Source organism: Mesoplodon mirus (genome assembly GCF_964341445.2).
Source record: "Mesoplodon mirus genome assembly, chromosome: X".
Classification (NCBI taxonomy): Eukaryota; Metazoa; Chordata; class Mammalia; order Artiodactyla; family Ziphiidae; genus Mesoplodon; species Mesoplodon mirus.
Window position 1 is genome coordinate 37,641,854 of NC_138981.1, and position 22,759 is coordinate 37,664,612.

At 57.4% G+C, this 22,759-nt stretch overlaps 1 protein-coding gene across 15 annotated transcripts in view; it reads right to left on the minus strand.

Moving 5' to 3' along the window:
* BCOR (BCL6 corepressor) overlaps positions 1–22,759 on the minus strand; it is an 86,108-nt gene that overhangs the window by 22,429 nt on the left and 40,920 nt on the right. For 4 of the 15 annotated variants that reach the window (XR_014292491.1, XM_082609992.1, XM_082609990.1 and 1 more), the window contains exons 1-3: positions 20,916–21,691; positions 1,762–1,887; positions 358–436 (exon numbers count right to left, since the gene is read on the minus strand). Coding sequence is in view for 14 of the 15 variants with exons in the window: in XM_082609992.1 (XP_082466118.1) it covers positions 358–436; positions 1,762–1,847 (165 nt within the window). In the remaining variant the exon portion in view is untranslated. Of the gene's footprint in view, positions 1–357; positions 437–1,761; positions 1,888–4,016; positions 4,081–4,353; positions 4,484–4,948; positions 5,085–19,450; positions 19,947–20,105; positions 20,527–20,915; positions 21,694–22,487; positions 22,510–22,759 lie in introns of those variants that run through there. The other 11 variants (XM_082609988.1, XM_082609989.1, XM_082609987.1 and 8 more) reach the window with 9 other exon arrangements.

Genomic DNA, 22,759 nt, shown 5'->3' on the forward strand with positions numbered 1-22,759 from the left:
TCTCCCTGGTATCTGAAGACAGCTCTGTTTCATATTTTACTGGGAAGGTAAACCCTAAGGGTCTACTTGGAGGCTACAAATTTATCCAGCTGGGAGCACTGATGTGGCACGTAGCTTATCGAAGAAAAGGCGGCACGTATCCCACCAGTCACCAGGGGACGAGGAGCACAGCCAAGAAAGGGAGCCAGGAAGAAATTGGGTGAGGCTTCGTCCTGCGGCCTAGGCTTTCTACTCAGCCCTGCCCTGAAACACCCCGCCCCGCCCCCAAAAGGCCCTTTAATGGTAATGCAAATGAATGCACGATTGATTACAGATCACTGATACTCAGCACATCAACAGAAGCCATTAATCTCTTACCACGTTGTGATTCAAGGGATTTTCTTCCCTTAGTTCCAGTCTGGCCTTTGAAGCGTCACCATCGTTTACAGGAATTTTCCTATTTAGAAGGACACACCAACTTCATGAAAGCATTCCTCACTTAATCCATCTTTCATAGATTGCCCCAGAATAGACCAGTTTCTAATAACTCCGTTTTTCCAACTGCCCTTAACAAACAAACAAACAAACAAAATCCTCCCCAATGGCCCATATTGAAACTTGTCCCCGAATGGTGATTCACCGGGACTGGAAAAAACAAAGGAAAGGCAGGGCAACAGGGATGTGAAATCACAAATACGTCCTCGAGTTGGGTAAGGCAGAAATTCTGCACAACCACGTCACCCTCACAATTTTTTCTCCAGAGAGGCCGGGCAGGACAGTCCGGGCTCTGCTGTCCTAGCAGACCCTTATAAGCTCTACCTGAGGACAGGAATGAAGTAATACAATGTCCAAAACCAAAGTGGGGACCTCAAGGCTGGAGTCTGCGAGCTGGCTACATCAATCACTTCTGTGTTACCCGTGAGGACAGGCTTTCAAAACTTTTCCCCAAACAAAGTTAGGTACCATGTCCTAAGAAACTGGTTTCCATGGTGATAATGAAGCCATATTTGACTGCCTCTATCAAAATGATGGGGGATAACACACTAATATCATACAAATGTCAGCTGCTCCAGGGGAAGCCGCACATCTGTGCCAGGCTGCTGCGGCTGCCCCTGGAACTTGTTATCAGAGAGCATCGATAAAGAAAGTGCTTGGTGCCAACTTCCAAATCCCCAGGATAAAATCACTGACAAGCGGCAGAGAAAAGTTTCATCATTACCCGGAAGAGCAGCTTCAATTATCTACTGCTTAGCTGCCTCTACCCCGCACTCCAAAATTACTGATGAGGAAGCATAACAGAGCTGTCGGGTGACTGAAACCAGGAGCCAGTGGCCTCGCTTAACAGGCGGCGGAGGACGCAGAGAAACCCTGGGCTTCAATGACGTGAAGGGTGGCTATCGCCCCATTTATTACTGAGCAAACTATTTGTTTTAAAAGCACATCGAATGCCGATCCACCTGGGCCCACACTCCTGACATTTAGAGTTAAAGCAGCATATAGACTGGGATTAATTCTCCTTCATAAATATGAAATAATAAATTAAGGACGAAAGTGCACTGAAAGGCCGCTTTAGGGGCTAATCTCTTAAAGGGCGGCAATGCTTCGCTGAGCCAGGTTGCCTGTTAAAACTGTAAATCAAGGGCCGCCAGCTAGGCAGGAGATCTCCCCCCTACCCACTTTGGGCCCACTCTGGCTGTGAGGACGTGAAGGGGGGGCTCTGCTCAGGAGCCCTGGGGAAGGACCCACGCTCTCCCCAGGCCTCAGCCGGACACACGCATTTACCTGTCGTCGCTGATCCCACACATGCGGACCCTCTCGCTGTTCATCCAGCTGTGAACGTTCCCATACAGGGGGGTTGCTGAAAGCATGTCGTCTTCTTGGATGGCAGCTTTTCTTCAAGCGTCTAGTCTGTTTAAAACAATAAGAATCCCAGGAGGTTGAATAAAAAAGGAGCCAAAGAGGGAACAAGAGAAAACCTCCTTCTAGGCACTTCATACAGAATGCACTTGGGAAGGCAGACCCTGCTCCATGTTCTACAGATGGCCAGGAGCAAAGGAACACACCTGAGCCAGAGGTTCAAGGAGGGAGATGGAACTTCCCTGGCAGGAGGCGCTGGGGGATGCAGAGAGAGTTCAAGAGCCACAGGCCACACCATTCAAGGTACAGCACGTCACCCTTAACCTGCCCTTCTCCCTTCCCCTTTCCCAGCCTTTTGGAGAACACACTTGGATTGAAAGTGGACGGTGCTGGATTCCAGGGAGCCCCACATTGATTCTTCTTGCGGCTGAAAGGATTGGGGACAGGGGTGGGGTGTGGGATAAAAGGCACAACAGTCCGGTGTGGCGGCCCAAACTACGACTCACTTCCACGGCTGCGGTGCGTGTGACTTACAGATGGAGGGGTAAAAAGAGTCAGTGGGCTGGCGAGCCACCCCACCCGAGCCCTAGATTAGATTAAGCCCCAAACCTGGGTGGTTTGGCCTGGGAGCTGCAGAGGGAGGCGGCTGAGTAATTCAATGACGCCTGCTCGCTGGGGACCAGCAATCAGGAGCGAGTGCAGAAATCGTAGCAGCCCAGGCTGCCGGGCTGGGGCTGGGGCTGCAAGTTTCCGGCCCGCGGGGAGCAAGCAGAAGCCACCCGTTTCCCGTCTACCGGGAGGAGGGGGGAGGCTGCTGAGGCAGCGGGGAGAGCCCCGCCCCCTCCTTAACTTCCCGGCCCACCAGCCCCACCCACACCACATTCTAGTTTGCTGCATGAGTGAAGGGTCAGGACAAGCTGCATTTTATTAACAGGATTATCACGGCGCGTGATTTATCCTCGTGCAGGATTTTAATTGCTCTTTGGAGGTTGAGCCGTTTCTTTTGACTGCGCTTCAGCCCCATATCCTGCTGTTAAATGCTGGGTTAATAAGTAGGGGAGCCTTTAATGCCTGGGACCGATGGCCCTAGGCAATTCCCCTGCTCGCAGACTCCCTTGTCCGGGGCGGGGTGGCGGGGGAGGGCCCCCCCCAGCCACGACCTCTTTACACAGGACCCAAACCTGAGTGGGAAATCACTGGTGTGCAGCTCATGGGGGGAACTTTTCTTTCTCCTCCCTCACACACCCACCCACACAGTTTCCGAAAGCCCAAATGTTCCCCAAGTCGACACATTTCCTTTGTTAGCAGGAAAAAATATGCAAATGCTTGCTTTTACACTTTAGCACACGGAGCTGACTGCCAGGTCTGTTGGGTGGGAGCCACCAAGGACTGGGGACTCTCTTTCCGAGAGTGACTAGGGGTGGGGTCGGGGAGCACCTGGGAGACCTGAATCCCAAAGCCAGCCAGGCTATCCCTCTGCATTTCTTTGTCCTAACACAGGCTTTTGTCCACCAGCATCCCCCGTCGGCCCCTATACAGAAGAGAACACCGTCTGTTAATCAAGAGCCGCACGCCGCAGACACACGGCGCGGTTAGAGCTCAACAATGAAGCTGGAGGAGAGGCAGGGATCTCCCAGTTGTGTCCGGCCTGGTGGGATTCTAGAGAAGCTATTTCTTTAGGAAGCGTCCCTTTCTTTAGACAGACTGGGGCATTTCCAGTGGCTGGCCACAGTGCCCCGAAAAGGTGGACTCAGATGGACTTGGGCATCAAGGAAGGTTCTGTGGGGGGCTCACGGGCTGTTCTTCCGTGTTTCGAACATACAAATCAAGTTGGGGGCAGGCCACCACTAGTGCGGGGCCGACCAGAAGGCACGTTCAACAAAGTGTCCCCTCCCTAACCCCTGCAGCCCCTTCTACAAAAGGAAGACCAAAAGGAAGATGTCCAGGGAAGCCTCATCTACAAGGTGGAGGAGCAACATTCCTCGGTGCAAGTGTCCTGGCCGCGGCTGCAGCGGGAGGACCACACCATGCCACCCCCTGGCTGGGTGTCATGATGAAATTTGGACATTATACCAGAAGCCAAAGGGTCACTCCACCAAACCCTTAAGAAAAGGATGAGGGACGAAGCGTGTGTGCCCTCGAAGCCCCAATCTTCTGGTGCTCCAGTCTTCAAAACTTACACAAGCTGCCTCTTACATGTCTCCTTTAGTTGTCACCTTGGGACAAGGACCTCTGAGCACCTGACTGAGGAAACAGAAAGGCCGCTGCCACAATCATCCTATTGAGCCCTCTCCCCTCCCCTCAAAAAGGGCCAGCAGCCCCCTTCCCTTGAAAGGGCTTTTCTTTAGAAAGGGCGGCCTGGACTTAGCATGAGAGGGGAATGCAGTTTAGAGACACCTGGGACCACGGGGTGCTTTCAAAGCCTCTCCCCGCCCTTCCAGATCTTGTCTGGTGGGGTTTTCAATATTAACGCCGCACAGATAAATAACACCCAGTTTCAGGATGAAGTGTTCTTACGTGCACAGGGTCAGATGGAGGGTTGAGGCCCCGAGCGTGGTCCGGTGTCATGTGAGTGGGGGCGGGGCGGGGGGCTGGCCGTGAAGAAACAAGAGGAGGAGGGGCAAGGCTCAGTACTGGATCCTGCTGACTACACCCACACACCTACACACACACACACCTACACACCCACACACACACACACACACACACACACACACACACACACACCCCTTATAATCTTTAGCTGCCCCATGAACTTTTTGTGAACTGTTTAAAAGTGGAGGTCTGTTGAACAAACAGCGGCGCCACTGCCAGCCATAATTTCATTGCAACGAGCTAAAGACTTTTAACTCTTCAGGTTCCGGGCCAAAGATGGACCTGAGCGGAAAGGGCCAAGGAGCCGGGGACCCTGCCTGGCATGAGGCCCTTCTCCAGAGCGACAGCCCAAATCCTGGGCAGGAACACCCTCATCCTGGGCAAAGGTCATACTGCGTACACCCCATCATCACTGAAAAACGGGCCCACCCCCCATCTCTCTGGGATGTAGAACTAACTAAGGGGATCTTGGGCGCAAGGGACACAGAGACAGGGTCAGAGACACCGCCATGCTCACCCCATTCCTCTTCTAGAAGCGGCTATTGAAATAGTTGGGGGTCTTTCTTACTTTCTTCTTCTTCTTTTTTTTTTTTTTAACCTCCAAGGAAAAGTTCTTCAAAAGTGACTTCCCTGACCCTTGGCTGTGGGTCATGCTGCAGGGGGCAAATGACGTGATTTAGATGACAGACAGAGCAAGCGCTTTGCTGCTGTATATAAGAGGCTCATCTGCCCTTATTTCTCAACGACTCCCCCCCTTTTCTTCCACAGGTGGGTGATGCTTCTGGAAGTGCCAAGATGTGTGAAGTCAGTCATGAAAAGCACTTTACAAGCACCAACCTGTTTCCAGTGGGAGCTGCTAAGCTACACCTTGGCTCTGGGTTTTAACCCTTTTTTCCAGCAGTGGAGAGAAGGGGGCAACGATGTGGGACAGGGATGAAGAGGGAAGGTGGCCAAGAGAAGGGGTCAGCCGGGGAGATGGAGGAGCGTCTGGTTTCTGAAGAACAGACCAGGAGTTGTGGTGGCTGCCCGCTGAACACCCAGTTCTGGGAGAGACCCGGCTTGCAAAATGCAGACTCGCCGTGTGGTCTCCGGCTTTCGGTCTGGCCCTAGGGGCAAGCACAGGAGAGCTTGAGTCTCCCTCGACAGACTTGGGCAGTCATCTGGTCCGGGAGCCAAGAGTTATGATTAGCATCCGAGCTTGGCCTGGACGCTGGGGAGAAGAGCCTGATTGGCAGAAAGAGGTCAAAGGGACCAAGATTAGGAGCTGTCCCCCCAACCTCGGCATCCCTGAGTGAGGGCACCTTGGCCCTCTGTGAAAAGACACGAGGGGGCACACGGGTCCCCAGCTGCACTCACCACCGTTCTGCCGATTCCTGCCATGAAGACACCATTATGGAACGAGGAGAAGGAGAGAACGTTTGTTTTGTTTTGTTTCTTTAAAGGCGACTTCCCTTGGCAGGCAACAAACAGGTTGCAAAGGAAGGAGCAGTGGCCGTGAGAGGCTGGCGTGAGCGCAGGGAGGAAGGCAGCACCAGGCCACTCCTGGCACCTCTCCTTTCTCTCCACCCCAGCTCCTCCTGGCACCGGGCCACTTTCCACTGCCTCCGCCCTTGAGGTGCTGATGGATTGGTTCAAGTCTGCACAGCACGCTTGTCAAGTGACAGCGACGGAATGGGAAGCAGCGCCACCAAACCATCCCAACTTCACTCCAATACGAACGGTGCCCCTTCCTAGGGCCTCACTCTCTAGGCACCCCATGCCGCATCAGGCACTTATCCAGTTAGTGACCAAGAAGACCTGGACGGGTTTTGGGGAGTTTCCGGCTCAGAAGGCCGGGCGGACGGCAGGGCTCCCAGCCAGCATGCCATGTGCCACAGTCCTCCGTAGGCTGGGGACCTCTTCGGGGAAGGGGTGTCTCTCACTGCACAGGCATGGCTGGTTCTCTGTGGAGGACACGTGCGCGCGCAGTCACCACAGCCTCCCAGCTCCCACTCTCATCCACGGCGTGTCTCTGGGCAGGTGGCCGGACCTCTTCAACTTTGGCCCCCTCATCTGTAAATATTTGGCACCGTGTTTTCCAGAGGATTAAACTGCACTATGGACTTGAGTTCTGCCTGGCAATAGCTGGTGCAGGCCACATCTAACCCATTAAACAGCATCTGACTCCACTAAACATTCTACGTAACAAACAAACCCCAGAATGGCTACATAGTTTCCTTGCGGCAGAGGGAAGGCTGAGGCAGGGACACAGAGGGGGCCAGGGAGGGGTGATCTTCTGCAGAGTGTGTGGCTTTCATGGAAGCCCAAAGCTCATGGCGCGGGAGCCCTTCCTGGGACTGCTCCAAGCGCAGACTGAGTCACACACAGGCACTTCTCTACTGGCGTCAAGGAAGGGAGGGATGAAGAAGTTCCTATTTTAGGACTGGGGGCCGCGAGGAGGTGGGAGATGAGAAAAAGCGGTCCAGGGTGTGCAGCGTTGGGGCAAGTCCTCCTGGGATGTTTTCCCCAGTATGTGTAGCAGTGGGGAGAGGGGAACCCCAAGGATGCCCCCAGGTCGGGGGTAGGGTCGCAGGCTTCCTGGGGTGTGGCTGAAGGAGGTCGCCCGACTGGGTCCTGCAGCCGGGCATGGGTGCTGGGGGGGAGAGGGGGGTGGGAGGAGTGATCCAGCCTGCCCAGGCGCTGTCTCTTGGCACACTCCAAGTCATGGCTGTCGCCGCCTCCAGAGGCGTCCCCACTCACGACCCAAGTTTTGCATTAGTAACAGAGCTGCGGAGCAGGAGTGCGGGTGTGACGGGGTGGGGGACGGGAAACTCACGCGGCTGGCCCTGACCTTTTGAGCAACCAGAACCTTCCCTGCCTCCTCCCAGGGCGCCAGGATAGCGCCGCGAGCCACTCGGGTCAGTCGGGAGTGAACTTGGCCCGCAGCAGCGGCGGCGGCGGCTGCGAGTGGGGGAGGGGCGCCCCCTCCCCCGCCTCAGCCCCAGCACGGATCGGTCGGCAACAAAGGGATTTTCTCTCCCACCACACACACCCGCGCTGCCGCAGGCTCCTCGCCCCTCCTCCGCCAGGTCCCCGCGCAGGGCCGCCCCCCCACACGCACCCCCCGCCCCTCTCGGCCAGCCCCCGACCCCAGCTCACCCCGCCCGCGCGCTCCTCTGGGCTCCCCCTTCCCAGGCGCCTGCCGCTGAATCTCTGACCAAAAGCAACTTTGGGTGGGCGCACGGAGAACCCAGGATGTGCGGCGGCGCGCCCCAGGGGAGTGGGCACTGACTGGAGACCGCTCCGGCCCATCGTCCTGCGCTCCCTTCGGCCAGCCAGGAGTGTTCTCTCCGTGGACGCCTCCCCCTCCTTCCCCGATTCAAAGATGCAAGCCAGGTGTAGCCAACTGTAAAAGGGGGCTCGGGGGCTTGGGGAGGGGGGCACCAGCAAGGATCGACCGGGGGAGCCGCTGCCAAACCGGGGCTGCCCGCCACACACCCCCTTTCCCAAAAACAGAGCCGTGGCCCCCCGTCAGCTCTTGGACCAACCTCAGACGCTTCCCCTCTCCCCCCCCCCCCCGACGCCAGGCCTCGGCTTTTTGTTCCTTTCACTTTCTTTCACGGTTGTGCCACACACAACCACGCGTGTATGCAAGAGGGGGCCCCATTTGGAAGCTGGTGTCCCTCAACAGCAGGCAGCAGCCCAGGACAGGAAACCTAGGTTGAATGCAATTAATCGACCTTACTCCACTCCTCCCCGCCAACCCACCCTCCACACCCCCTCGGGTCTGGTCCCTACAGGCCGGGTTCCCACTTGGAGTCTACACAACCTGGAGGCAAATCCAGAATAAACGATCCATAGACCACGACTCTAGAGGGGGTGTCACTGCACTGCAGCCTCCATCGGGGCTTTGTAGAAACAAAGTGAACTCACTGCAAACTCCTCCCCCCACAAGGAACAAGCTAGACCAGAAAGCTATTAACGACAGCTATCATTAGTACACACAGGAAGCACAAAGGAACTTTTTACGAATAAAAGATGCATAAAACACAGGGTCCTGTGATCTGCACCCGGCTTCCCTGCTGATTGTGTGCAGCCTGGGAGTCCTGGGAAGGCTGGGGATGAGGGTCAGAGGAGGACAGGGGCTCCCACTTTCTTTACAAGGAACAATAGGAACCCCATGTCTGTTCATCTTGGAACCCGGAACACCCCAAACAAAGCTGTGGGAAAACTGCGGTAGACGTGGGGGCCCGTGAATTTTTCTAGCTGTTCAGAGCTTAATTACTCCTCCTTGATCCGTGGGACCAGACACGACACCACCAAGGTTAAAATGCCCCAAACAGCGCCGAGCAGATGTGAGCGAGCTGGCAGACGCGCAAATGAGGCCTGCCTCGGAGCACGATAACAAGTGACTAATACGTTGCATATCGTTGAAAGAAAATTATTTTTCTCTAATTTGCATTTGCTTGGGGGGAAAAAAAAGCCAACCAGAGTCCCTCTTCACAAGCACGAGTCTAATCCTGGAAATACAGCCCGGCTGCTTTAAGAGAGCTGGAAGGAGGGAAAGACTGCCAGTGTTTTGGCGTTGCAGGCTTGTTTATCTTTCCGCCTTTCCTCCAAGGCGAAACTCGTTTTGCAAGCAACATTCCTACAGAAAATGGCACACGTCATAAAAAGAGACCAATTTATAGAACTGGCACCGAAGTTCATGTATCATTCCAGAAGCATCTCCCAGCTCCCCACTAGGGAACCCAACTAGATGTAGAAGTCCACATTATAACTCAGAGAGTAGATCTGGGGGCAGGGGTGGGGGGGGGAGGTGGACCCATAATTTGCAGATATCCTGCAAGCTGTACACTCAGGGGCCGAAGTCACACAGAAGGGCAGGATATAGAATTAAGTCAGCTCTAAATGATCCTCCAAAGCCCGGGGGGCCAGGGCTGCGGAAGCCTTCAACCTTGAGGTTGGGGGGAGTGGTTTTTACACCCAGCTTGCCCCAGGACAGCCCAGGGGCAGGCCCATCTTCCGGATCATCCTGAGGACCATCCTGAGCCCGCCAGCTTGGACCGGCCCAGCGGGGTATTGCTGCCACCCACCAACTGTTCTCCCTCCCACCCTGGCGCCTCCCCGCAGTGCCTGGCAGAGGACCAGGAACTCAGAGAAGGCCGGGCTGTGGGCATCTCGTTGATTAAGTCACAGAGTGGGTGGCGCTGTGGGCAGACCTCAAGACAGCACCGTTGGTCCTGCAGCTGAAAGGCAAGTGCGCTCTTAAAAACCGGGAAGGCAAAGGGAGGCGGGTGATCAAAAGCCGACTTGCACCCCTCCCCACCCCCATTCACCCCGCTTCGGGTCCTGAACCTACACACTTGTGTTTCCAATCCAGGAAACAGGGCCGAGGGCATAGAACACAGCGGCCGCCTGTCTCTTGAACTTGTCTGAATAACAGGGCCATTTCAGAGGAAGAACAACGGCCTTCAGAGCCTCTGCAATTTCCAGAAAGCCTTCAGTTAATAATACATTCTTTCCAACAGGCTTGCTTTAGGGCGGAAAGTTATTTTCCCAAATCTTAACAACCCGGTCACAAGCCACTGAGGCCCCAGGTCAACAGATCCCGGCCAAACCCCTCCAGACAGTTGACACTCATGACCCCGCAGGCCTTCTCCTGCCACCTCTGCCTAACAAGTTCCCTAAACCACAACACACCAACCAGCGCGCACGTCCACCACGATCCCAGGAGCCAGAAAGATGCGTGTCGCGGGTGCGGGGGGGCGGGCGCCGCCGCCGAGGGCTCTCTCGCAGCGCATCCGAGGGCTCCCGGGCCAGCAAGGGGCGGCCACCTCTGCAGCTCTCCGCGGGCCTGCACAGTGCGCGCTTTGTGTGAGCGCCGAGGAGGCACAGTGCTGCTCGTGCACCAACAGCTGTCACATTATTTGCACTCGCTGTAAACAGCCTTCACACTCCCCCCTTACCACACAGTTAAAGCCAGACTAACAATCCACAGTTAGAGATCAAACCAACAACAGCAGCATTGTGTCTGCCTTCGCACCAAGCCCAGCAGCTGGCAGGTTTCTCCGGAACAAGAGACCCCCCCTCCCCCCACCCCTCCAGGCTCCAGCCAAGGCTAGCCGAGGCAGCAATGCGTGTGTCGCTGCTGATTGTTAAAGCAAGAGAACACAGCCATTTCGCGCAGAGTTCTGTGCGGTTCATCAGCTCTCTCCCAGAGTTTCCTCCTCTCAGGCTCCCTCCCCCATTTCCTCAGCTGGGAATAAAGGTTGTTCAGACTCCCAGGGTCGGTTTCTCTGCTCAGCAAAGCGTGGGTCGGCCTGCCCCGGCCAGGCCTGGGGTCCTGCAGCCCTCTCTACCGTGGTCCCAGGGGCTAGGCAGCCCGGCACTTTCTGCAGCCCAAAGCCTCGTGTGTTTCAGAAAACCGTCCAACTCCCTGAATCCTTCCTGGTCGCCCCACTGATCAAAATGTCTCCTTTATGATTTTTGGTTAAGTCGAACATTTCCATAATCGTCATTATTAGCGCAAATTACACGCCTAATCGGTCCTTAAATAGATTTTAATTAAATAATCATACAAGGCTCATTTTATGACTTAAGAAAGGCATTAGTTTTCGTTATAAACTTTCCACCAGGATATAGAATAATGATAGCAGACAAATACTTATTCTTTGAAAAGTACCAATAACTGATGGGCAGAGTATTACTGGGAAAGCAGACCCTGCTTCACACCTTCTGGAATCGAAGTGGAGACGAGACAGACCACATCTGCACGACTTTCCTCCGGAGAAGGGAGAGGGGATTTCTTCCTCCAAAGCATTACTTTTGTCTTCTCTTTGGGGCCAGGAGAAAGGAACCCCAAATGTTCCTTTTCCTTGCCCATTTGAAGAGATTTCTCCAGCTTGGAAGTCTCTTCTAGAGACCACTCCTCGCCACCCCCATCTGTTTTCCACCCCTCAGTCTGCTGAGAGCCGTGGTGGAAAGCAGGCAGGCTGTGCTTGTTAAATGCTGTGTAAAATGCTGTTAATAAAATAATAAATACAAAGAATGGAGGCTGCTGGTTCCATGGGTGTTTTGACTGGAAATGCCTTGGCACTTGTCATGTGTTTATGGGAGGGCAGACAACTCTAGGATTTACATAGTTTGGACATTTCTGTACTTCATTTATTCTTTCCTAAATGACGTAGGCCTAGAGCTATTTCAAGTTTGCATTTGTACAGAACTGTTAAATGCCTAAGAGTTTCTCCAATTAAACCAAGTTTTAAATCAGACCCAAGGCTGGAACATACTCTCGGCCTCGCCCCACTCCACCCCTCTGCCTCTGTGGCTGGAGAAAACAAACAGACCCTCAACAACAATCCCCTGTCCTTGCTCTCCCCACCTTCACCACCCCCACCCCCGGAGGGGCACCTAGGGCAAAGGTTAAGGTGTCTTCAGATTACAGGCAAGGCCCTGGCTGCACACACTGGAAAGCACTGCAGCTGGGCGCATCCTGGGCATACTCGAACCTCTAAAATAGTGAGCTAAGATGGGGGGAAAACTGCTGGCCTGGTAAAACCCACTGTTCACAAAACAATGTCAGCAAAGGCTGGAAGGCATTCTTTAGAGAGGTACCAGGGACTCATGCCTACTGAAGCTCTTTCAGCACAAAGGCTTTTAGGGGAAGAAGGGAAAAGGGGGGTGGGGGGGAGGAGAGAAAGGGAGGGCTCCTGTTTCAGAGCAGGCATCCCCAGAGAGTCAAGAACCAAGTGTAGCTTCAATCAAACGCTGACTTCCCCTCTGGGAGTCTAGTAGGAAACCTGATCACAGTAGCTTACTACCGGCCTGGATCCATACAGGTCTGGTTTTCTTCTCATGCTAGTAATTTTTTAAAATACATATCGATATAAAAGAAGCAATCCCTGACAGACTTTTATTGAAAACCACACTGAGACCTCATAACATCCGGACTTAATCCCTATCAAACAAACCACAGCACCTCTGGCCTCTGCAGCGGGCCAGACCCTTTCACCTCTTCCCACCAGGTCTCTCCCCTCCAGCCGCTGCTGTTCCCTCCCCCCGAAAGAATGACGGGAGGACTTGCCAAAGAGCACCTAGATACCGGTTCTGGAATCAATTCCTAACCATATAAATGATCCCACTTAGGGGGAGAAAAAAAAAATCCCAGCCTTTTCATATGGATTCCTTTAAAGCCCAGAATGCAAAGAACTGTAACAAAGGGAAAGATGAACCCACGGAGGCATACCTGGAGGAATAGCCTCAGGAATACCCTTGGAGGGGAGCTTAACCTGCAGGTTGGTCCCCAGACACTGGCCTACGCAGGTCTTGGGGGGGGGGCATCTCAGGGGCAGCAGGGAACGGAGAAGCAACCTATAGGAATCTGACCAGTCATTCAAAGCAATTACTAATCCTCCAAGCCTACTATGTGCCAAGTATTCTTTGATCCTAAAGGTGGAAAATTATTCCCAGTCTTACAAATGAAGAAACTTACTGAGGCTCAGAGGCCATAAATAACCTGCCCCCAAGGTCACACAGCTAGTAAAAATGGGCCACGGTCAAACTCAGTCCTGGAGTTGCGGAGAGGAGCCAATTATTGGTCAAATTGTGCCATCCAGAATCCCCAAGAAGTTCGCAAGGCTTCCTTAGCCCTTGTACTCCAATACAGAGTAAAAGGATAGCACTTAACACCTATGAAATTCGGTCCACAAGGAGCCCGGACCCTAGTTTCTCCTACACCCAGAAATCTCTTGGTCCATGTGAAGTCTTTCGACATTTCTGCCAACATCCTACCCATCTCCCTACACTGGAACACCCTGGTGTGAGGCCAGGGATTCCCAACAAGGCTCCACTTTCCCCTCCTCCAGGAGCCCAGAACAGGCAGTGGGAGGTGGGTGCTACTCTTAGGTCTCTGTAAAAAGTGCTGACACCTGGAACTAGAACAAGGCTTGCCACACTAGTTTTGCCACATAAAGCAATAAATCAAATTATCTAGACAGAGCAAAAGCCCTTTGGAAAGAGTGCCTACATCTACCTTTCCTAGGACTTTAATGAAAAACCCAGGGACTAAAGTGGGCTGGGGAGGCAACTGAGGGGGAAGCGGCTTGCAAGATGCTAGACCGTCCTGGACTCCTGGGGGTCCCCACAAAAAGCCAAGTCCCGAGACAAACCGGGTGTTGGGGTTATCTCTCCTCTCCCCAACTTCTCATCCCAGCAGCGCAGGGTCAGCGCTCAACATCCCCTCCTCACCCCATCTTCAATTTCCTGGTCTGCCCCGGGCTTTCAGAAGCTCCGGGAACCATCCACACCCGATGCCACAGACGCCACAGGCTCCACGACCGAGGGCCGTCTCCAGCTCAGCTCGGTGGGAAGGGGAACGGGCAGGAGCGCCGGACACTCAGCCGCCCCTGCGGCTTCCCGGCCCCGGGCGGGTGGCTCCTCCAGTGGCCGAGGCTCCGGATGTGTGAAATGGCTCCAGGAGCGCCTGGGGCAGGCCAGGGCCTCCGCAGCGGGAGGGACCGAGGCGATGGCGGAGCCGGGTCCTCACCCCTCTAGTCAGCCAAACACGCCCCGGCGGCCCGGCAGCCCCTGGCTCGCAGCCAGTGGCTTTCTCTCTTTTTTAAACTTTCCGGCCTTGGCGATCACCGCCGATTGGGACAGGATTTCCAGCCCCCGCCTTCCCTCCTCCACCCCCTGCCTTCCCTCCTCCACCCCCTCCGTGCAGGCCCTTCCAACCTCCAGGGAGGTGACCCCCGCCCCCGGGCACCGTGAGTCCTTGGCCCCGGCAGACCCGCCCCCGCCCCCGCCACTTGGGCCACCTGGAGCGAGCCGCTTCCCAAAGCGATCGGCGTCCGGCCGAGTCTGGGGCTGCTGCTGCGTCCGGGGAGGAACTCCCGCAGCCTCCAAAGGTCCAGGCCTGCCCGCAGCGGCATGCAGAACCGCCCCCTACTCTCGCTCTCTTCGAAAGACCAGACGCGGGGGGGGGGGGAAGTTTAAGGCCTGTCTTTAAAAAAAAAATTTAACCCTTCAGATGCAAGAATTTGGGTGCCCTTGGCACGGTTATGAGCGCTCGGGTAGAACAATAGAAATAGGGGGTGCCGGAAATGGTGCAGGAAGACCCCTATAACCCTATAAACCTCTCCTCCCCCCTCGCAGTTACTATTAGCATTAAAAGATCCCAGTGCCTTCAATGCAATAGTGCCTGTTTATAACTTTTCCCTGCTGGGTCCCCATACCCTAAACAAGCCCCCTCCTCACGTTTTGCAATCACCAGGGCAAAGATCGCTCCCAAATCTGTGACCTCCCGGAGCTCTTGGGCCCCTCACCTGCTCTGCCCCTGGCACCCTGACCTCACTCACCCTCTTCCCCCCAGTAGTTCCTCTAGTTTGCACCTAGACAATAAATTTAGTTTCATTTAGCTTCCGGTCTTTAATTTTAGCAGGTCTCCTTTTTGCATGCAAATCAATATGGCAATTACCATCTAAAAGCTCGCCCAGCCCCGGGTCAATGTAAATTGATCATTGTCCGCCTTCCACAAAATAACACCGGGAGTCTGTGATGCATAATGAGATTATACTGGAAACTGTCTTTTAGATCAAATTATATTTTATGCTGTCAGGATCTTCTCCTAGCGGACTTCCCCGCTAGTCTAATCACGGGGCGCCGGAGCCCATGGGTGCTGAGGGGCGATGGCTGGCCGGGGAGACATGGTTCTAAGAAATAACAAAGTGCGGGGACGCCCCCCCTCATTTCCAACACCCTCGACTAGGGGCCGGCGGAAATGAGCCTGCGCTGGGAAAGGGGGCCTGCTACAGAAACGTTGCGGGGTGGGGGGGAAAGCTCGTTGGTTAATTCCCATCCAACAGAAAGTCAGCTATCCCTTCCGGAGGAACACATGGGGGGCAACCAGCGAAAGCCGTCGGGCCGGGCTGGAGGTTGGGAGACGTCCCCGGCCAAGGGCTCGGGGCACAGGCGGCTTGGCTGCCACGGGGGTGGCCTGAGAAGACCTTCCACTCCTGCCCCGGCTGCTTCTCAAGCCAGCGCCACCATCTAGGCCCCGGCAGCGCAGCCAGCCTTGCAAACAGACGGAATCCTGCCGGCCGTACACTCGGGCGAAGCAGCCCGGTCGGGCCAGGCCGGCTTCGGCCTCCCCTCTCCTGACTGGGCGAGGCCCCTCCAGGCCCGAACCCTGTGAGCCGAGGGCTGGAGGCCTCCAGCCAGGAGAAAGTCCTCCCGCCCCTGCGCGGCCCCCGGGGCACGGGTGTGACCCTGGAGCTTAACAAAGGGCCTTCAGAGCTCCTTTCGGCCTCGGGCTGGCGGGGGAGGGGTGGGGCCAGCGGGGAGAGGGGCGGTACGGCGGCCCAAGTGGACCCGTGAGGCCCCCCGCCCCGCCGGGCTGGGTCTGCCGGGCCCGCCGCCCTCGAGGAACCACCGAGGTGGCATTGCCGGGGCCGCTGGGCACTCCCGAGGACCGTCCTGGGGTTCGGGCGGCTCGGAGGCCGGTGAGCCTCCTGCCCAGCCCCGCGGCCCGGCTGTCGTGCCCGACCCAGCGCGGGCTCCACCCGAGTGCGGTCTTCCCAATAAAAGCTGGAATTCCCGGCTGGGCTCAGACAAAGAGGGACCGCGGCAAATCGACGCCGCGGGCAAACCAAACCCAAGCCGACTTTACGCGCGCGTCTGGGGTCACAGAGGCGCTTGCTAATCCTCCCTACGCTGGCCGTCCCCGCACGGTCTCCTCAAGGGGGGGAAAAAAAAGGGAAAGAAAGCATACCTCCCCTTGATTCCGCCCAGAGGCCGAGCTTCGCACTTCTTTCGGTTCAGTCTCTCTCACTCAGTTCACTAGGCCCTGCGCCACCTTAGCAAACAGGACTTAGAGGAGCGCAACATCCCTTGCTTCCGACCCAGAATGCAAAGCTACTCCTCTTTTTCCTCCACCATCCATCCTCTCAGGGTCCAGAACTCAAAAATCTTTCAGAAATCCTCCTACCTGCTCAAGACATACTCTCTTCCCCACTCTAGATGGGAAGAAACTATAACCAGAAGCAATCTTAGTAACCAAGGGCCATCCACCCTTAGTTAGGCACCGTCGCCCTCAGTTTCCCTCTAGCTGAAGACACAGTATTTCCCAGTGAATGAGTGTGCGAATGTGGTTGTGTGGCCCACACTTCCGTGCCCTACTCTGTCTCGCTGGGCAGAAAAATCTTCATCAGGCACTGAGGAGTTTTTGTCATTCAGCCTGTGTATCTAAGCATGGATGTATGCATGTGAATGCTTTTTGTGTTTCCAAGTGACCCTCTTCACACCTTTAAATGGGCTTTTGTCTCTCCAACGAACTTACAGAAATTCTGCTCCAGTTTCCAGCTCAACAAAGTCTGGGATTTTCTCCTAGAATCTCGCTCTAGGTCTCAGTATTTGCATACCCATGTTTACATTCCTCGCGGCCAGTTCTTTATCTCTTCTGTATCTCTTGTTCCATGTGGGCACCAGAGCCCAAGTGTCTTGATTTGTCTCAGCACATGTCATTCAGGCGCACATCTTAATCTGTGCATTCCTGTCTAACACGTACACCTCCCCACGACTTACATTCTTGCTTTGCCTATAATGGGGCTCGTTCCCAGACCAATATGGGTTTGCAGTTTAATGTAACTAGAGGATCCCCTAAGACTACAAACCCTAAAAGGAAGAGGAGGGGGAAGGAGAGAGGAGTGTGACTAACGATTCATTTCTCTATAGGGTAACCCACCCACCAATTTCTACCTCAGGGAAAGAACGAGACCAATGCCTGCAGAGCTGTATTAAATTTTTAGACCCATTCAATGTTGACCCCATGGATGTGTATACAAATGATCGATCTTGTACACATCGCTGTCCAACTCCTGTTTGGAGGCTGCCTCCCTGCACATACCTTATTTGAACTCTCCACAAGTTCATGGTTAAAAGTGTTTTTATTTACATAGACAACTCAAGGACCCCTTTGCTCTCTCCGACGCATACCTGTACGCACTGGCCAGGCATTTCAGGCTTGGGTCTTTGGTAGGCAACACTCTCGGTCAGAGGCCCCACTGACTAAAGCTCTGAGCAGACCTTCACATACTGGGCCGCTGGGAACAGTAAGGTCTAACCTCTGCATCTCCCCAACTCAGTTCCTTAAGTGAGGGTGCCCACTGTGTGTGTTCACACCTTCCCCATTGAGAAGTATCGGGTCAAATTAGATCACCTAGCAGCTGCGTTTGGTTCGTCGAAGAATCGAGCCCAATGTACCAGGATGTGAGATTGCATACACAGAAGAGAAAGGAAAACCCTAAGCCCAGACTCCCGCCTCCTCTCCCCAGGGGGCTACTTTGCCTCCAGGAATTTCTACTACACTCCCCACCCCCACTCTCCCTATCGTCTTTAAAGGGTTAAGAGAAACCCTCGCAGCCTTCCCTCCACCCTGGTCGCTGGGCCCGAAGGCTCGCTCGCTCACGGGAGTCTGCCGCCGCCTCCGCGGCCCGCCCCCCCCCCTTCCCGTCCTTCAGCCGGGAGGGAGCCTGCATGCCTGTCTAGACCGATCTATCACAGGCACACCAACAACACCCGCGAGAGCGCGGAGACCCTACCCAGGTCCCCCTGCCCGCACGGTTCCCGGCGGACAGAACCCTGGAGCGTGACCGTGCCTGCAGGGTCGGGGTGGGAGTCTACGGGCTCGGGCTGCCCCGAGCGCACAGCGGGTCCGCCCCGGCCCCGGCCCACAGCGCTCCCGCCAGCCCGGCTGCCGGGGCACAGTCACAGCTCTGCGCGCTGGGCAGTCCTATTTTTATCTTGTCTAATCCCAAACTGGGCGGGGAGCACAGGCGTCGTGCTTAGAGAACAAGAGATAGGCGAGGGAGGCGGGGAGGAGCAGCCAGGCAGCGACGCGAGCGGGAGCGAGTTAAAGACACAGTCGAGGCGACCGAGAGCAGGAAGAAAGAGCGGGCAGCGCGGGCCTCGAGGCGCCGCACGCAACGCGCCGCCCGGCGAAGTTACACTCGCCTCCCGGTCGCCCCTCGCTGCCCGTCCCTCCTCACTTCCCAGAGGCGCTCTCCGCAGCCCGGGCCGCGGGGCCCCGGCCTGTGTGGGAGGCAGAGGCCCGGCCGGCCCTGCAAAGGGCTGGAGAGAATCGCTAATGAGCTGTGCGGCCCATTGATCCGGAGAACACTTCCTAATTAACTCTCAGTCACCTACTGGTGACAGCGCCTCAAAGGACAGCGCTGGGGCCGTCCGAGCCCCAACCCCGACCTGCCCGCGGAGCGCCTGGCGCCCGAACCCCGCGCCCCCCCCACTACCCCAGGCAATCCCGGTGAGTGGCGGCGTAAACCCGCACACTAAAGGCCAGCCTCGGATTAAACCTGGACGGCATATTAATCACCGCCATCTCCCCCCTTCCTCCTCGCGGTGAAATCATGCCCAAAATAAACACGGGAACCAACACTGCAAAGCCCAGACCAGATAACAGGTCGGGGGTGGAGTGGGAAGGGTCGAGAAGCAAATGTATTTTCCAAGTGTCCACGTACAGGAGTCTCGGAGGCCGACAATTAAAATGCCTTCCACACAAGCAATTCTGTTGGCCAAACCGAATCCAACACCTCGTAAGGATTGATTTCGGCCCGCGGTGTCCGTTTCCAGTGCCACAGGAAGTGTCAGATGGCTAGAAATACCCAAGTCTGTCTGCGTTCACCACCCACCACCTTCTGGGGTGGGCCATTTCCTCCTCGTTTTTATTCCCAAGTCATTTTAAGGATTTTTCTCCAGAGACTACCCCTAGAAGCAAATACCACTACCCCTCCTCTGGCCTTCTCTCAAAAAAGAAAAAAACAAACAAACAAAAAAACAGCTAAAACCCTGAGCTGTCTACTCTAGACACAGGAGGCTGTACGAATACCTATTTGAAGCGCGCTGGTTTCTTTTTTTAAGGTTTGTTTTTAAATACACATAACCCTCCCCCCTCCTTCGCTCTTCCATCCCCCCAACCCCCCAACCCTTTAGACGCCGGCGGCGCGCGCCCTCGCGCGCGGGCACTCACAGCCTCTAGCTGGAGATCGCGGACTTTCTGGAAAAGATTCATTAACTGCAAATTAAGCCTCGCCCCGGCTTCGGCCTACACGCGGCCAGGCTCAGCCGTCTCAGGGACCCGGGGACGTGCCCACTCGAGAGTGCAGGCGGCGGGAAGCCCGCCGGGACCACGCGTGCCTCGAGCCGCCCTACTCCGCACACGGCGCCCCGGGGCTTGCTTGGTAAACAGCAGGAGCACGTCGCCGCCGCCCCGAGCCCCCTAGTTGGCGGAGGCTCTGCAGCGCAGCCGCCCGCCTGCTCCGAGCGCGGGCCCCGCGGCGCAGCGGCGCCTCGCCCTCCCCGCCTCGGCCGAGGATCGCGCCCGGGTGCGCAAGTTCCTCTTCGCCCTCTGCCTCTGCGCCGCACGCCCTCCGAGTGGGACCAACTTCCTCCGGCCGCAGACTCGCACACGCCCTACAGGGCTTTCCACCAGACTCCACGCTACCCAGAGGAGGACCCAGGTCTCGCCCCCCCGCCCGCCGCCGCCCCCACCCCCGCACGATCTACCCCCACCCCTGGGGTCTCACAACTTAAAACCAACCCCACGACGTCGCGGGGAAGGTGGGGGTGGACCAGGGTGGCAGATTAAAATTTTAAAAGAACATTTACAAAACAAAGCGTCTGACCTGACTGGCTAGCTGGCGGGCGGGCCGAGTCGGAACCCCTCGCTCTGCTCGATTTCCTAGTATTTTTTTTTTAATCCACGTGATTCACGCTTTGGAGCAAGCCAAAAAAACCCAAAAAAAACAAAAAACCGGGACTCCCTTCCCGAGTCGCACGGCAGCGGCGGCAGGTCGAGCTCGGCTCGGCCCGGGGCGCCCGCCACACACACCCTCGCGCACGCACACGCCGTCGTTCCACGAGCAAGAACGAGCTGCCTCCGGAGAGGCGAGACGAGGCAGCGGCGGCTGGGGGTTTTTACAGTTCTTTCCCGAGTCGAAAAAGAAAGCAGACGGGAACCCGCCGCCCTCCCCTTCCTGCTAGCGAGCTAACGCCGAGCCGAGCTTCCCAGCTTCCAGCCCAGCTCACCCCCCCGTCCCCCCCGCCCGACTCGCGGCGCTCAGCGACGACCGCGCTCCCGCGCACACAGGCACACACTGCCTGCAAACTTCCACTCCGCGAACTCCCTGCTCTCCTCCCAGCCCCCAGGGGGGCGGCAGCCCCCCCCACCGCCGCGCCCCTCCCTCCCCGAAGCCCACGCCGGGCCGCTTAGGTTGGCTGCATTTTTAATAACTTACAGCTAGGAAATAAAAACGAAAGCGAGCAAAGCAGCCAAAGTGAAGCGCGAGGCACAAGCTTCGAGGGGTACGCGAGAGAGTCAGAGGAGCCACCCGCCGCTAGTCTGGGCCCCGAGGGAGGGGGCCGACTGCAGCCCGCCGCACGCACGCCCGCCAGCCCGCGCGGCCTCCGCGGGGAAAGGTGTTCCGGGCACTGACCTGAAATCCCCAGCCGGGGAGTAAGCAGGGAGCCTGCGATCCGGCGCTTTGAAGTTTTCCCCGGAGCAGAGTCGAGGCGGCGAGGAGAAGCGACGGGAGGTGGGGTGGGTGGGGAGAGATGTGCGGGGTTGGAGGAAAGTGGGGTGGCGACGTTGGCGATGGGAGAAGGGGCCGGGCCGGGGAAGCGCGGCGAACAGCAAAGTTTGCCGTCCCCCGCTGCCCGCAACCCGCTCGCGGCGCCGCGCTCGCTCGCCTCCCTCGCCGTCTGCTGCCAGCCGGCTGCCCTCGGGGTCGGCCCCGCCGAGGGGTGGGCTCTGGGCCGGGTGGGGGCGGGGCAGGGAGGGGCGGGCTCAAAGCCTCCGGGCAGGTGGCGACAGCCCCGCGCGATCCTCCGGGCTCTGGCGGCTGGGCCGGGCTCGGCCGGGCTCAGCAGCTCTCGCGTCGCCGCTGCTGCCGCCCGCGCTCGGGCAGGAGCCCCAGCGCCATGTTGACGATTAGCCGCGAGCGCCCGCTCGGGCTGGGTGTGTGAATGTGTGTGTGTGAGTGTGTTGGCCAAGTCTTCCCTGCGCGGCGACAGCGCGGCTTGGGCTCCCCGCCCGGCAGCTCGCGGGCTCCCCCTCCGCCGCCGCTGCCGCCTCGCTCCCGCTCTCGGTCGCGGTCTGGGCTCCGGCGCGTCTTCCCCGCTGCCGCCGAGCTCGGTCCGCGTTCAGCAAGGAGCGTAGCTCTGCTTCACCTCGCCGCTGGGAGCCCAAGCTCCGTCTGCCGCCGCACGCCGCGATCCCAACGCGTCCCCCCTCCCTGGTTCCCTCCTCTTCCTCCTCCCCCTCCCTCCGCCCTCCCGCCCGCCCTCCCTCCCTCCCTCCCAGCAGCCGCCTCCCCTCCCCCCGCAGGCGCAGCGCTCGGGCGACAGCCGCCCGCCCGCCGCCGCCTCCAGCTCTCGCAAGTTTGAGCTCCCCCAGCCTCCGCTCACCCTCCGCTCACCCTCCGTTGCAGCGCCTGGGCGGTGGGGTGTCGGAGGGGTGATTCCCCAAGAAAGGTTTGTCCGAGTTTCCCCAGCCGTCATCGATTCCCGGCGCGTTTCGCCTATCTGGGTCCGAACCCCAGACCACTTGGGTGGCGTCCCCCTCGCCCCTTGTCCTCCCCTCCCCCGCTTGGACCGAGTTGGCTGCGCACACCCCGCCCGGGCGCGCGTCCTGGGCGAGCGAGAGACCGACTTGGGCGGCGGCGGCGGCGCGGGCGGCCCGTTGATCCTGAGCCGAGGGGATGGGGGGCGGCGGGGGCGGCTCTCCCAGCCGCGCGCCGAGACTCCCCTCGCTACCCAGAAGGCCAGTGGAGGACCGCAATTACCATAAAGCGCCTAGCACTCGGCTCAGCCAAAGCTGTCAAACCCCAGCGGCAGCCGCCGCTGCCTCCTCTCGCCACCAGCGCTGCGCTCTCCCGGTCGTGCGTCCCCTCCGAAACCAAGCAGAGCCTGGCGAGTGCGCTTCGGTGCCCATCCCCACCCTGGGTCCCCCCTTCCTCCCGGAGAAGCCCTTTACCATTTCGGTGTCAAGAGCTACCTGAAAACACTACCTTGGGCAACGGTGGCCGTTCCGCCCGAACTCCGCGCCCGAGTTCCCCGGACGTTTCGATTGTGTGGGAATTGTTTGGAGAGGCGGGGGATGGAGGAGGCAGCCCGTGGGGCACAAGGAGGCGGGAGTGGGGGCGGTAGGGGAGTGGAGATCCACCAGAATTTCTCCCCGTTCTCGGGCATTTCACAGTCTGCATCTCAGATGATTACAGGGTCTGTCCTGGCCCCTCACCCCTGCCTTGGGAGATTATCTCCCGCGTTTTATTTTCCTTGG